This window comes from Myripristis murdjan, chromosome 16 (genome assembly GCF_902150065.1).
Source record: "Myripristis murdjan chromosome 16, fMyrMur1.1, whole genome shotgun sequence".
In the NCBI taxonomy this organism is placed as follows: domain Eukaryota; kingdom Metazoa; phylum Chordata; class Actinopteri; order Holocentriformes; family Holocentridae; genus Myripristis; species Myripristis murdjan.
The window spans coordinates 7,978,784-7,994,830 of NC_043995.1; the positions used below are offsets into that span (position 1 = coordinate 7,978,784).

A 16,047-nucleotide genomic window follows, 5' to 3' on the forward strand; every position below is an offset into this window, starting at 1 on the left:
CAATTTACATGGTTTACCATCATGCATGCAATAAGCACAAACATAAACTCAGTCTGATGCAGACACCCTCATACCTACCTGGAGATGATAAAGAGCTACATAGATGAAGTAAGGAGAGATCTATTGAAGTCGGGCTGTGTGCCAGCCAGCAAATAGTTCCAGCCAGTGAACGCTGGAGATTTCAAGCCAGGGTTCATCTGAGTTTACTGCCAAGCAGTCGGGGAATAGCAGTGGCACGCGCAGTTCCATTTTAAACACAATGTTTTTTATCTGGAGATTGAATCTGGCTGAAGCATCTCCCCCAGCGGCAGTGTGCTCGTCCAGAATAATGGATATAGTTTCATGGCGGCTTCAACAAAAACACCATGCTCAATTACTCAAGCCCTCTTTATGGGATATGATGGCAGCAGACCCTGCTCTCCTTCGTGGCACCTGCATTTTAGAAGTTAGTTTTCCCGGCTCCATGTCCGGCTGTGATTGACCTGGCTAGTCACGCAACACTTGTTTTGCTTCGGATCCACAAATACAAGGCTGTTGAATTACAAAGGGCTTTGTTGTTGAGTTGAGCTTGCACACCGTTCTATCATGATTTAATTAGGCTCGCCTGAATGGACGCATAATATTTAGATGGCCCCCGTTGAGGTTTATGGAGGATATTGGAATCGAATAAACAGTGATGTGTTTGTGTGAATGTGCTTGTGTGTGTATTGTGTACTTAAGTGTGTGTGTGTGTGTGTGTGTGTGTGTTTCCAGATTGGGTTTGACTGAGAAAAATACTGTACAGTCAGCATTAAAAATTTAAATAATGAAGTTGATTTTTAATTTTTCCAGTCTCTTGCGCAACATGCAGTTGATATCAGTTAGCTTAGTACTTGCCAGTGATAATACAAAATTTATTGAAGTTTTAGTCTCATTTTAGCCAAATGCATTTTTTTGTGATTTTTAAAATGAAATCAACACAGTCACTTTTCATCAAGCACACACAGATGATTTTAGATCCACTTCAGTCTGAACTCCATGCATTTAATGATCCAGTGTAAAGAGTAGGGGAACAGGACCCTGCTCTGAATGTTGATTTACTCCAAATCAAGAAACAAAACAGTCTTTTTAGCCCTTGTGGATATATTTATTTAGCTGCCTCTCATGTAACATTGCAAAATGCAAATACAGTGCTTTTAATGTTGACAGATGATCGCAACAACATGGCCCATCAAACAGCAGCACAAGGCGTCTCTTCTGTTACTGTTGTGCGTTGTGTTTTTAAGTTCTGCAGCATTATCAGTAAAGTGTGTCCATAGATGTATTCTTTTTTTCTGACCAAGCCAGTGAGCTTGATTGGAGTGTTGTTTGAATCATGGTGAACTCGGTGTAGCTGTGTGGCTGTGGCTGGAGATCAGGGTCAGCGGCACCGCCCTCAGCCAGTTCAACAAATGAGAGTGCGGTACACTGCAAGGTTATATTTTGAAAGACGCCTAAGAAGGGGGATTTTTTTAAACATCTGACAGTCTACTAACATTTTCGTCCCATCTTGTCTTGTCAACAAAAACCAAACATAAACGTCATCATAGTTGTTATTTATGGTCTATTTTTAGCTTTGTTCCTCTCGTCTTAGTCATGGAAAAAAAGGTAATTGGCAAACATTTTTCACACTGGTACTTGCTCAGCACATTTGCCATCATGCTCCTTATAGTAGTTTATAATTTGTGCAAATTAACAATAGGATTTATGTGAGTAAAACAGTGGTTTATTTTCCTTTCTCACTGTTGCACTGTGTTGCATACAGTGGTTTATTTTTTTTTTACATTGAGAGACATTTCCCATGCATATTAAACAGTACCACGTTAGCATCAACATGTTAGTCTTATACATCTAAAATTAAAAATTGAAAAAGGTTGCGTTTGCTCCAGTGATCTTTTTTTGCTGTATGTACTGCTGTGCTCCTCCTGAGCTGACTGTTCTGCCTGAGAGCTAAAAGAGAAGCTAATGAGTATTTAATTTGCCTGACATTAGACAGTACGAAATCTTTGAAGAAATCTAGCACTTTTACAAATTGCCATTGTTGTTCCATTTTTGGTCTTCATGACAAGAAAATTTTGTTTTAACTGTAGGACTTCTTTATAAGACAGTTTTCCATGTATGTTTCATTTAGTCATTTATTCATTTGTTTTATTTTTCTGTTAATTATGGCATCTTTCAGTCTTTTCCCACTATTGAAATATTGATAATATATTGACAAATGTAATAGATAACCTCCACCTTTTGACTGAATGTACCTACCTCAGTTGGCTTGTTATATGCACCAATGAGAGCACACCAACTGAAACCCGAACAGATAAAAAATATATGTTTCTGATTGTGGAAGATCAGTACTGCTAAAAAATTATAGGGGCTCACAGTTTTCTATGATTCATATTTGGCATGCCCACACTGTGGAGTTCACTGTTTGGCCCAAGCACCTCCTCCAAAGTGCCAAAGAGTAAACAGTGTTGCACTGAGCTTGTTTTTTTAACATGGGACTCGTGTTTGGGACGGCCTCCCAAGACCAATTAAACGGTCTCATTCTATGGTGTTTGCAAAGGCCACAACGAATCTCTTGGGCAAGATGAGCTGCACTTGAGGTCACAATACTTAGGAAACATGTTGTGTTGATGTAAGTGGAAAAGCTGGCTAATGGAGTTTTTTTTTCATCATAATGTTCCTTTTTGCTCCCTAGATTTTCTACAGTCAATTTCACTCAATGGCTAACTCCCGCCTTGTTCAGTGCAATGCAGGTCACCTCTATTTCCAAGACAAGTTTTATCTTTGCCCTTAAAATAGATTCTCCAGCATGTTCACCATATTCAGCTCCAATTAGATGATGCTGCACAGTTTGAGGTGAGCAAAGTTCAAATCACATCACATACTGTAGTTGTTTTTACATGTTTCCCCCGAGCAAACTGAAAAATGGAAAAATTAGAAAAAAAAAAAAAAATTATTAATCGGAGAAAATAGCTATGCCTTTAAGTGGAGAGTTAGACTCCCCATTAATAGCAATATAATGATATGGAATATAATGGTGATAATAGTTACTATAACAGTTTTGCAGTGACAACAATTCTTTGTAATGCAAATTTGTAACGAAAATTGAGAAAAAGCAATTATGACCACATCACATTATTTTATAGTAGTTGGCTGAAAATCTAACTAATCTAAATATAAAATGATTATATAGATTAAAAAATCTAAAATTAAATAGAAATATAAAATTAAATAATGTAAATCTAATATTTCAACACCTTGAAGAGAAAATGTCAAGTTGCTCAGAGAAATAACCTTTACATGTAAAATTTGCCAAGTGGCATATTGGTTGTGGGGGAGAAAAAAAAAGAAGGGAAAAAAAAAACAAAAAGCCATACTGTAGAGGTTGATGCGTTATATGTCAATCATCAGACAAATTTTTGACATCTTAATTAAAATATCCTTTAATGAAAATGTGCTCTGAGCTCCCTGCATATCAAATGGTGCAAGCGGCGTCTTCCAGTGCACGCTGGTCTGTATGCAGTAAATTTAACATATGAGCCTAGCAGAGATTGAGATAGGTGGGGAGCATTCATCCTTTTATGACTGTCATGGCTTCTAATCACGCTCCACCAAGTACATTAACTTATAGCTCACGAGACTCAAAGGGGCTGTTGAGTTAGCAAGACCATTTCCCCTGGAATGTTTTTGATGCTCGCTGTTACGTCGCTGGTCTCATGATCACAGCGGAGTCCAGCAGTTCTTGTGTGTGAGCAGCTAATTAGCGAGACCCCCTCATTCTTTGCAATGCTTTTACAGTATCAGCTCTATATTATTTTACGCTTACAATTGTTTTACTCACTTTTCAGTCCTTTGTATCAATGATGGAAAAAAAAATATTTTCTGTTGTACACCTGGTTGTTTTGCACTTTATTAATCACAACACATTATGGAAATAAGCCTATTTTTTGGCCTTGATTTCCCTCTTTATATTGGAATTTGACTTGTTTGTTTTTCATGTAAAATTGAGAAACTGACCCTGCCCATGCACATAATTAACTCTACATAGGCTAACCCTTTCCTCAAAATACTTCTTAAGTGCCAACGAATGGCGCATTTAAACCCTAGCTGTTGGAGTGTCTCTGATCAGTGGCTATTAATATCCAAGGTAACTCTTAGATTTGAGTATTTGTGTGCAACCTTCCTAACCAACTACTCCTTAAAGACATTCTTGTTGATAGGCAATTGCTCCTGGTCAGCTTTCTTGATTAAATTAGGATGTTTGTGTTCATAAAATCAAAATTAGATGCATTTCCAAACATAATTGATGGCTTATTTCCGTTTGTTCACAAATATGCTGTTAGGTGTTTTTTTGGATTTCTTGGTAGAAAAAAAAGAAAAAAAAAAACAACTTGAGGTTTTGATAGTCTGTGTGATAGAGACATTAAACAGCCAGCGGGAAGTGTTCCCTTTTAAGTCAAGGTTACTGCTAATGGTAGCCTGATCACTTAGAAGGGCTTGAGCTGCGGTCATATCTCACTCCTTCACCTCTCCTTTATTCATCATTAAGCCACTTCACACCTTGAGGTAGCCTTTAACTAGTGTGTGACATTCCGACAACAGTACTCCAGATTTCAAAGGCGTTGACCTTCTTCAGTTTCATTTGCAGGGCAGAATTCACAATGAGAATGCAAGCTGTTCTCATTCGGTTGTGATGCAGGACTAAATCGATTTCAATATTGAGCTCTATACATGCAACATGCGTTAGCTGAAGATGACTTCACCATGGCGGTGATTATATGAATGTGTGATTACTCCACTGTGTGATTGCTGTGAGTTATATAGGGCTCATTTTCTCTAATGTTTCGCTTGGAAGGAGAGGAATGAGGAAGTCATTTTAGCATGATTCCCAGAGCATGTGTGGGAGGGTGGATATCACCTGTAAAATATTGATGAGTTTGAAATTGCTGCAAACTGATGACTTGAAAAATGTGTTTTTTCCTCCCTCTCCCTTTGCTATTTTTGTCTTTTTGCTAAATAGCATATTTTTTTCTGGCTCGCTCTTTCCTACCTCCCCTCTTGTCTTGTCTTTCAAATCAAATCCTCCAGTGGCTGATAGATATCGAAAATGGTGATTATCTTTGACCTGTACAGGCTAAACCCTTGTCCTTGACAAATAGCATCTGGTCCCTCGTCGAGAGGACACATTGTGTCCCTGTGGTGAACATCTCATGGGTTTTCTCCCTTTTGAGTGACAGCTTTGCTTATGTTTCAGTAGGAGAAGTGTTCAAATAAGATAGCTGGGTCACCTTGAACATCAGAGGTCTGATTAACCAAGTACTTGATAGATGTAGATGAAGATAGTATGTCCATTGCTGCCCCAGCTGGCAGTTACATCTTGAGAAAATCTGAGGAACTCTTGTTTCCATATCCACATTGAGGAGAAAAGGGAACAAAATAGTGAGAGTTTGAGTGAGTAAGCTTGAATGTAGACTTCTCCATCACTTCTCTTTGCAGGGTATCTGTCATGAAATGAATGTTGAAATACGCAGGGTTGCTTAACAGATGTCCGACAGATACACACCAGCTGGTGACGGCCTTACAATGAATCTCAACAGAGCAGTGCAACAGTGAGAAAGGAAACATCTTTTTACATTACACTTCTCTCCTAAAAGTGTTAGAGATTTTTCTTTCTTTCCATAAGGGGCCAATAAGTCATTGCTTGTAGCCAGAAAAGCCATTTCAATTCATTTTGTTCCTAGGTTTTTCAAGTTTAACAATCTAATGGATTCCTGTATTTAAGACCAGATTACAGCAGTCCATTATGGACACAGCTGGAGCCAAACACAGTACAGAGCGTATTTGGCTGAATGAAAGACTGATTAGCACCCACATGAAAAGCAATAAGAAAATGGCAGCTGTCATTACCTTTTTCCCTTTCCTCTTTTACCTCACTGGTGTTTTACTGTACGCTACTTTGCATTACTTTACCAGATACATTTTACTGCAGTGGGAAGAGTAAGAAACTTAATCTAAAAATCAGCTCATTTCTACATCTACATCACAGTGCCTGACAGGGTTAGCACAGCCTGATCTAATGACTGCAGTTGGACACTCGTCTGAGAGCTGAGAGGCTTGACAAGCTTCTTGTGGCCATGTTGGAAGCAAGGTGTACTAGACAGAAATTACATTCAGAAATGAAAGGTGTGATTTGTATGGTCTGCGAGATATCACACTTTAGGGTACAAGTGATGATGATTGCACCCCTAATCTGTGATGCCACATCCATGCAAACCTCCATAGAGATAGAAAAAAAAAAAACTTGACACAAGATGATTTTCCAGGCATAAGAGTGCATTTTCTCGTTCAGTACTAATGGTTCTGCTCTATAATGAAGCACCTTTGTAGCTTCGTAGCTAGAGTTCAAACATTACATGAATACTATCAGCTCGCTTTCCTCTGTCATTGTAGTCTCCAGGCTTGACATTTTCATGACTCTAATCTCAGTCTTATAGTCTTGATTTGATCCTCTAGATTTGGTAGAGAGCTTTTCAAATTTACAATTGTTCTCCACTGAACTGTCAGTCTATTCCAGTACAGCACATTACATAATTCACAGAATATACATATAGAATCCAAGTATTAGCAGTTACACCATGTATATTGTACACATAACTTTTCCCTCTTTGACTGAATTCATTTGCTGAAGGTGTACTGTCCTTCTTGGTGTGCAAGTAATGCCCTTAGAGAGGCTTGATCTACAAACGGGGTTTGATTGGAGAGCCGCAGGCTGTACAGAATATCTTTATATCCACCTGGAAGTTGTGAAATTGTCCAAATTAGAGATAAAGGATGGCATATCAGTCTTTGCTATAATACTTTACCAAATTACAGGTTTTTTTTCTTGCCACAGATTAGTATAGAGTCTGTCTTGGGTTGAAAGGATTTTGAATGTAGAATTTCCATGGTGCATCTGAGTCTAGCTAGATTCAATCAGTGCCTGTCTGGAAATCCATCCGCTTGACTTAAAAACCCTGGCGGTGGATTTTGATGTTAGTATTCACTTGTGCATCGAGGCATCAACATGATAGAACTGTGCTGCATGATCCAGGCATGCATGATTGATGAATCTGTTCCAGTCTTTTTACAGTAGACAGTTGGCGTAGTTACAAGCCCCATGTGCAGCCCCCCTGTCATGCAAGCATGTACGCACGCTCACATGCATGCAGAAGCTTTAATGGTATGATAAGTAACAGCACATGCCGCCCATACATTTTGTTAACCCCAAGAATTCCTATAGGTGAAATGTTTATCTCGTACCTCTGGAAAATTACTTTCTCTTCATTTTAAAGGAGGGCTCATTTATGTGTGGGATGGCACTCTTGGAGGCTCATATCTCCATCCTCCCTGCTGTGCCCCCTGCCCACTCCTGGCTCTGCAGGTGTGTGTAGACTTCACATCACTCAGTCTGAACTTTGTTGTGACAGACTCTCTCTCCTTCTCTCTCTCGCTCAATCTCTTGCTCTTTCTAGTTCCCTGCGGCGGGGTGTTAACTGAACGCAAGGGGACCATCCTCTCTCCCGGATACCCAGAACCATATGCCAACTATCTGAACTGTGCCTGGAAAATCTCTGTTCCCGAGGGAGCTGGCATCCAAGTGAGAGGACACAGTTGGAAACCTGTGGAGTTAAATGTTTGATGAGAGTTTAAGAGTTCTGGGGTGGCTTAATTTTTCAGCCCTGTCTAATTATGAACAAGTCAGCCATTTTGTACCATGTGAATGTACTGTTTGTTTTGTTTTGTTTTGTTCTTTTGAGATAATCCATATTTCATATGTTATTTTCTTTGTGTCTTTAGTTTGTGCTAAAGAATCTTTCAATTTCAGATTCAAGTTGTGACCTTTGCCACGGAGCACAACTGGGATTCACTGGATTTTTTCGACGGAGTTGATGGCAACGCTCCAAGGCTTGGCAGCTACTCAGGTAAAACCGATACAACTGAATTTTAGTTGTCAGCTCCCACCTGAATTTCAATCAAACGTCACAGGACTTCGTGTCTGAGCTGCAGAAAGATGTGGTGATGGAGCTGATGACATTTGGCATGTCCTTTGAGAGTGCTGTCTTAAAACCTGTTAAGCCTGCTGTCAAAAAGATGTGAAAAAATCAACCTATTCTCTGCATACTGTACTTTCCTCAGTAGTGGCTATCTTCATATTCTATGCTTTATTTTGGCCTGGATTTTAAGAAATTTAGTGTTGCCTCAGGGCTCGGTGTAATGAAACTGGTACTTGTACCATGTGGTAACCCTCTTGAAACAGGCCTTCACTTCATTTTTGGATTCTGAACCCTAGTTTAAGAAGTGGTGGTGCAGCATAATAAGTTTTTCCCACCTATCAGCTATCAGTTTTGTGAGACTAGGTGTCAAATTTCTCAAATGGCGGATATCTCATTTTGTAACAAAACTCTTTATGCCGGGTCATAGCTTCACAGAACACTCTCTCACTGCACAGTGCAGCACCGTGGTGTAAAAAGACTGGGGTAGTTTAAATAGCTAGCAATCAATTTTATCCTGAGGGAACCTTTGATTATATGTAAGAGTCTCCATGCAAATTGCTCAAGACATAGACCTGGAATACAGAAAATTATCTGGACCTCAGTGCTGCCACACAAATCGAATATTGCACCCTGCAATCTCTGCAGAATTAGAATTGCAATTCTGTAGTGCGTATTCCTACTTTGTCCATCTGTTTGAGTATTTTTCTGACTACATTTACAGAGGAATTATTTAGTGCATCATTTACATGTTTATAAGGTACAACAGACAGTCCCTATAGTGTGATCTGTCTAGCTGTGTGCTTGTTGCAGCTGTATAATTTTAAATAGTCTGGTCACCTTGTACTGTGAATGCTTTGTTAGTGTCCCTTCCAAAAAAATTAAAAGAGGTTGGCTGCCAGTTCAAAGGATGACCTCCACATCATTGCCATCATGATACCCAGCTTTCCCAAAATCAGCTGACATAGAATGACAAGTTATTTATCAGCGGTCATGGAGCAAGGTTATGGTACTGACATAGCTGCTGCTGAGAGCACAGTGTCCAGCCTAAAAAAAAAAAATGAATAAATAAATAAATAAATCCACAAACACTGTGGCTCTGGTGTAGGTGTATAACTTGAATAGAAGGCATAATAAATATCCAGCAGGAATACATTCTATACTGCATATAAATATAATTGGTGTATGCATGTCTGCAGGCATAAAGCAGGAAAACATTCAGTAGAACATTTTATTAAATTTAGAGCCTTCTACATGTTATATTTTTGGTTTCAGGGACAACCATCCCTCAGCTGCTGAACAGCACCTCCAACAACCTGTACTTGACCTTTCAGTCGGACATCAGTGTCTCGGCCGCGGGCTTCCACTTGGAGTACACAGGTATGAGGAGAGGGAGAGGGACATCCTGTCTGTTTACCTGCCTGCCAGCAAGCCTGCCTGCCAGTATTTCTGTGTAAATGACTATGTCTGCTTGCTGTTGGCTTCCAGCTGCAGAAATTATAGAGATGGCTTGTTCGGCTGTCACAGTAAGATGGCGAGTGAGTGAGTGAGTGAGTGAGTGAGAGCGTGAGTGAGTGAGTCAGTCAGTGAAAGAGTGAAGGTCTCTCTTTCTGCATTTCCTGTAACCCATTTCCTCGACTGTATCTCTAATTTTCTATTTTCCTGTCTGCTTATTTGCTTTCTCTATCTGTCAGCCTACTGTCTGGCACTGTATCCTGTTTCTTATTAATCCCCTGCGGTTTAGAGCTGCTCTTTAGATTTCTGCCCCTGCTTCAAGCTCCTCCTTGTAGCCATTCAGTTGACTTGCCTCTCAGCAGGCTATTCCCTCAGTGACCACCTTCCCACTGTTCTTTACATCTCTATGGTATTTTCCCTTTGTTTCTCCTAATGTCAAGATAATTTCCCTCTCTTTCTGTGTCTTTCTTTCTCGATGGGTTGTACTCCTCCCTTGACCTGTTTTCTGTCAGTACTCTACTCTGTTGCTCTCTCTGTCTCTTTCTTGGTGAGCTACTCCGTATTTTTCTTTCTGTATGCTAGTCTGTCAGTGACCACTCACCTACACATTAAAGCTATTTTCTGACTCCAGAAATATGTGGCTGTGGGAGGCCCATTGTCACTCATTTTTCTGTGGAGTACAGCAAGGGCAGCAAAAAAAAACCCAGCTGCAGGGAAAATAAGCATGGAGATGAGTTAAACTCCGTAATATGGAGATAAAATTGGGGGTTTTCGGTGCACCAAGGCAGCAAATGCCATAATAAATGCTCTGTTACCGTGAGCAAGTATGGGATGCCATGCACAATTTGACCAGCCAAAGAATAACATGTTTTTAAGTGAAATCAATCCATTGTCAAACTAAGAGTCAGTCTGCTAAAAATCTCATAGCAGAACCAGTCTAGTCTAAAATCTGCTGCTGTCACGTGCATCTAAATGCCATCTCTGGCACTGTTTCACGCTGTTGAGAACGACTCTACCGACATGTCGCTCGCAGTCGGCTCTTCCTCTCCACAACACCCTCCTCTTGCTTGGAGTCGCTCCATAGCCTTGTCTCTCAGTAGGCTCTTTCCTCTCTGAATCAAACCCCCCTCACCACCACCACCACCACCACCACCTACTGCTGAGAATCATTTCATTGCCATGTTGCACAGTAGGCTCTTTCCTCACTGTCTGTCTCGCACTTTGCCATTGCTGCCCTGTCACCTTCCCTGATGCTGCCTGTAAACCAGGCTCCACTCAGACTACTTTCTACTCACCCTGTTGCTATCACATTTGCCAGCACCCCTCCTGTATGTTTTTACTCTCTATCTATTGGTAAAAATTTGTGTTGGGGTGATCAAGCCTTGCGGTTTCTCCATGAGCTATTCATTCTATTTTAGGCCAACCTCCCATTAGAGCTCAGGTTCTTGTTTATTTGGCCAAATTATAGCAATTTTCCTCTATTTTATATCCCAGTCAGACTTGTTTCTCCCCTGCTCTTTCTTGCACATCACTGCTCTCTAGCCATTGGCTGGCTTGTGTTTGCATAACCCGGCAACTGATCTTCATATACTCTAGAGTTAAGCTTCACATGCTGTCAAATGAAATGCACAGTGCAGTGGGAAGAAAAGGGCAAGAAGAATTGGCACTGACCCTGCCCAACTAGGCAACCATCTGTTCAAAAATCTTTCTTTTGAGTGACTTAACCGGTCCATTAAGACCAATACTACCTGTCAGCACAGCTTCTTCCTGAGAGCCATCACCCTGCTTAACAAGCCCTGCTATGGCTCACTCCTCGCAAACCTCCACAATGTCTGGGCTTCTCCTGTCCAACTGTTTGCAAATCTTAGTTCTGCCACCATTACCCTGCTATGTGTTATTATCCAGGCAGCATTGACTTAGTCTTACACTATGGCAAAGCTTTATCATGGTACGCTGGACAAATGCCATATTGGCCACTACACTACTCTTCCTTATCCAGCTGCAGCCATATTGAATACCATGCTGCTGAAAGACACAAAGCTATTGAGTGCTGAATAAATATCGTACACTATCCTCTTACAGTGGATGTGAAATCCTGTTGTCTGTCCACAATGATTGCATGTACTACGCAAGTCCGTATTTTGTTGTCAGGTTAGCATTATGATTCTTCCCAAATGTCACCAAAAGACAAAATCCTACATATTTAGTATATTTGCTGATGGAGTTGATCCTGATTTTGATATTCTCAGGTAATGATGCAGATCGACTGGTTGGGAAAACTACTTAGGTTTTAATGCTGTTTATTTAGGTAGCAAAATTATGTTGATCATAATGATGATGAAAGATGAGACTGATGATGATGAATGATAATGAAGAGGATGACAAATGGTAATCATGATGAGACGATCATAATAGTGTTGGTGGAGGCAGTGATGATGTGGGAACAAAATTCAAAATACAATTAACCATTAAGTGGCCGAGCCAGCGCCTGTTTTATTTGATAAATCCTCCCCACTTTGCTCCAAGCATTCCCATTCCGCCCGTGCCAGCAGCCACTTACTTCATTTTTATCTTAAACTCTGTTTGCTGTGCTGTTTACAGCATATAGCCTTGGTACAATGGTTTGTAAATTCTAGCTCTCAGTTTTTTGTTTTTCCTGTACGCACCCCTCCAACAGTTTAAACTTTTTTGTCTCCTAATGAATTACTGGTTGCTGTGTGACCGACATATTTTGCTCTACTTCTGGCATGTAGCTTTCAGTAGCTTGCTTTATTTTTGTGAACAATTTTTCACTGCATTGTTTGACTAAACTCTAGCTGTTTTCTTCTTAACAGTTCCAACTTAATTGTTAGTTTGTCACACAGCAGTCTCACTCTTCTCTGATTTTTAACTTTTATTTGGCTGTTATGCTATGTGATGCCCCCCATTAGAGCTGCTCTTTACCACAGTGTAATCACAACAATGCCTCAAGAGACAAATTCAGCTTGATCAAATGTCCCACTTTCTCTCATACCTGGGGGCTAGGAAAAAAAGAAAAGAAAAATAGTTTTGTTTACATGTAAAAACGTTGTATTTACGTTGTATTTTGAAAATTGAAATTAAACTATAACTGAATAGTTTATTTCAAATTTTAACCTTCATCATAATCTTATGTGTTATGCACTCTCAGTTATATCATGTTAAAAGAATGTACTCCTGTAAAGTAAGTACTTTGTACTTTTAGGACATTTTCTGGCTATTTTAATTAAATGCATTGCCATATAAGCAGTGCTTCTATTTACACATTCAACATGCTATATGTTTGCTAATCACTCAGTCACTTGCTAATGCTCAGTAGCAGGCCACTAGCCTAATGTTACTTTATTCTCCACAGACACGAGTAAGCCAGTTGATCAACCAGGGAGCCAAGAGCTCAGAGCTCACATTCTAAAAAATTATATAATTATTAGAATTAATTGGTGTCTAAATGTCATAGACACAAATACACTGAGGGACTGCACAAAAGCTGAACATTTGTGTGTTTGTGTGTGTGTGTGTGTGTGTGTGTGTGTGTGTGTGTGTGTGTGTGTGTGTGTGTGTGTGTGTGTGTGTGTGTGTGTGTGTGTGTGTGTGTGTGTGTGTGTGTAATAGTCAATAGAAATTACATTTTAGTATGGAAAGCCAAAACTGACATGATAATCACTGACACAGCGTTACATTCACAGTAAACAGCCCTGGACTGTATAGACGAGATATTAGTGCCATTGAGGTGAATAAGAAATTACAGCTTTGTGGAACAATTTGCTGGTTGTTTAGAAGACTGCACTGGGAAAGCTGCGTGTTCCCTGCAGTTTGACTGTATGATAATTTCATGAAACTGTTGACTTTATGGCTGCATTACACTTTAATGCCATTCTTACCTCATATGGCAGCCATATACTGTACAAAATGGCAGCTAGTACTCCTTTGCATGCATTTAGTCAACCACCATAAAAGGCCAAATCCCCTTGAAATTGATATAAAATTTTAAACTCTTAGAAATAAAAAGAGAAGTGAGTTGAATCTCTTGTGATAATGGCCTCATTCAAACTGTGGGAAAAAGTCACAGCTGCAATTCCCACCCACTCCCTCTGTAGCTCTTAGTTGTTGTAAGTCTGACTGCCCTCCAATTACTTTTTGTTCTACACCTCTTCGGTGATTGTGCCTTCCCACTCTATTACACTCTCTAACTTTCAGTTGAGGCTATCATACAGTAAGTTGTGACCATCCTCCCACTATTCAAAACTCTGATTTCCAGTTGACAGTGTGTAGTTGATTAGTTTTGTGGACATTCTTCTGGCAATGTTTATATTCAGCCACCCACTCACTTCTTTGGACCTATTACCTCTTCGAGTGGGTTGGTGTGTGTGTGTGTGTGTGTGTGTGTGTGTGTGTGTGTGTGTGTGTATGTACTTGTGGATGGGCATCTATATATGTGTTTGTGTGTACCCACCTTCCCACTACCTCTCTACCTGCCTGCTTACTTATTTACTTTATTTTATGCAACAAAATAGGCAGAAATGCCCCTGGCCAAATTGGGGCCCCAAGTAAGTCCGCTCCTGTCTGCCAAGTGTACAATAGATACAAAACCAGTGCATAACAAAATGCCATTTAATGTAACAATCTTTGTCAATAGTAACAAGCAACATCTGAAAGATTTTTTTTTTTTAAATTAGGTCATCAGTTAATAATAACAAAAAATATTTCGTCAACAGATCTTAAGTATAAAATATGGCCAAAAGATATAGTCCTCCTGCAAAAACAACCTATTATTTCGTTTGTACTGCAGATTAATATGAGCTGTAATTACATTTTGAAAATGAAGTGAAATCCAGTGGTCATGTCAAGAATAACACTGTGGTGTCTTAATAAGAGAACCAAAATCCCTGCATAAAAATGGCTTATAGGGTGGCGAAAGGGCAAAAGATGACAAGATGACTTCAACACGGCAGACCCGAGTTTGAATACAGGCTCAACAATGCTTGTTTTTAGCTAGCTACCATTAGCCAACTGATATTCGCCAGTCGTACTTAAACAAGCGTCAGTTTTTGTTAAACATTAAGCTGCAAGTATTGTTTTTTCTTAACCCTAATATTTTCCTCATGTTAAGCAAGCATTTTTAGTGGCTGACTAGTGTCTACCTATTGGCTAGCTGGCTAACTAGTGGGTTGGCTCGTTCAGGAAACGCTCCTGTTGTTCACATTAGAGATGCTCATGTGGCTTGTATCAGAAGGTTGGAGCAAATGACCTCTGTGGTCGTCTGGGTTGGAGGACTTGTTTTGCAAATCATTACAGTGATGTGTGTGGTAAATGACAGATCTCAAGTGACCTGACTTGGTGAGTGCAGGCCTCGTGAGCGATGGCGTGGGGGGCCTCGCTGACTGCTCACACCGGGGACAATGCAGCACACATGCGTCGCATTGGCGTGTGAGGCCCACCGTGCAACAAGAAGCCCTACGCACAGTGTGTGCTCTGTGTATAGGGAGGGGTGGCCCTGAAAATAGGCTTGGGAGATTCAAAAACTTACTGACAGATCATTCCTACTATCTGGTAGAGTAAGGTACAAAATTAGACTTCAGCATTAAATCTTACTGTTAACAGTGCAACAGGAGCGTATCAAGCGTGAATTAAAATATGGGACTTCTACAATGGCTGTATGAATATGTGTTTTTTTTCACTGACCTCTGGTATACATGAAATTGAATGTTGACTCTATGTTTTAGTCAGTGTTTCTCTAACACTTAATGCAGCTTTTATTCTACTCAAGTACCATGTATTAATCTAGCCTAAAGTTGCTCTCATTACTGGCTTTAAACCATTGAAACACATTCTGAGGATTCTCAGTACCTGGGCAGTGGTGCTGTAATCACTTTAATCAATAGAGCTCAATGCCTCTGTCAAGTAATACTTCAGGGATTGCTTTGTAATTTCACAGTGATTGCTTCAGATCGTAGTAGGAAGGATTTTGTCATTACAGTCACCAGTAGAATAGCCTTGTAAATGGTAAATGGACTGCATTTCTGTAGTGCTTTTCTCGTCTACCGACCACTCAAAGCGCTTTTGCAGTGTTTGCCTCACATTCACCCATTCATACACAGACCATGCAAGCTGCCTATTAGGAGCAGTTGGGGGTTCAGTGTTCTTGCTCAAGGACACTTCGGCATGCTCTCTAGAGGAACCAGGGATCCAACCACAAACCCTCCAATTACCAGACATCCGTTCTACCTCCAGAGCCACACCGCCCCCTGTGACTTGTCCCAGTTTCCCAACATTGTGATGTGAAAAATCTCCCTCCTAACTCAATCGTTCTGCAATTACAAGCACATTCAAATGAGGTACTCTGTAATTAAATGTTAAAACATTTGGCTTTAATTTAGTTGTGGTCCCCTCCTTACAGGTATTAAGTGATTAAATGTAAATCTTACCATTGAATTTGAATGGATATTCACCGAATCAAATGAGTTTAGCAGTTGTGGGATTTTTCTGTGGTAATTTAGTGCAGAAGAATGATCGCTGTCTACACTTG

At 40.1% G+C, this 16,047-nt stretch overlaps 1 protein-coding gene across 1 annotated transcript in view; it reads left to right on the forward strand.

Moving 5' to 3' along the window:
- Positions 1–16,047, forward strand: part of LOC115373316 (CUB and sushi domain-containing protein 3-like) — a 285,861-nt gene that overhangs the window by 169,093 nt on the left and 100,721 nt on the right. Inside the window, exons 35-37 of the mRNA XM_030071637.1 lie at positions 7,530–7,654; positions 7,883–7,979; positions 9,324–9,428. Of these exons, the coding sequence (XP_029927497.1) occupies positions 7,530–7,654; positions 7,883–7,979; positions 9,324–9,428 (327 nt within the window). The remainder of the gene's footprint in view (positions 1–7,529; positions 7,655–7,882; positions 7,980–9,323; positions 9,429–16,047) is intronic.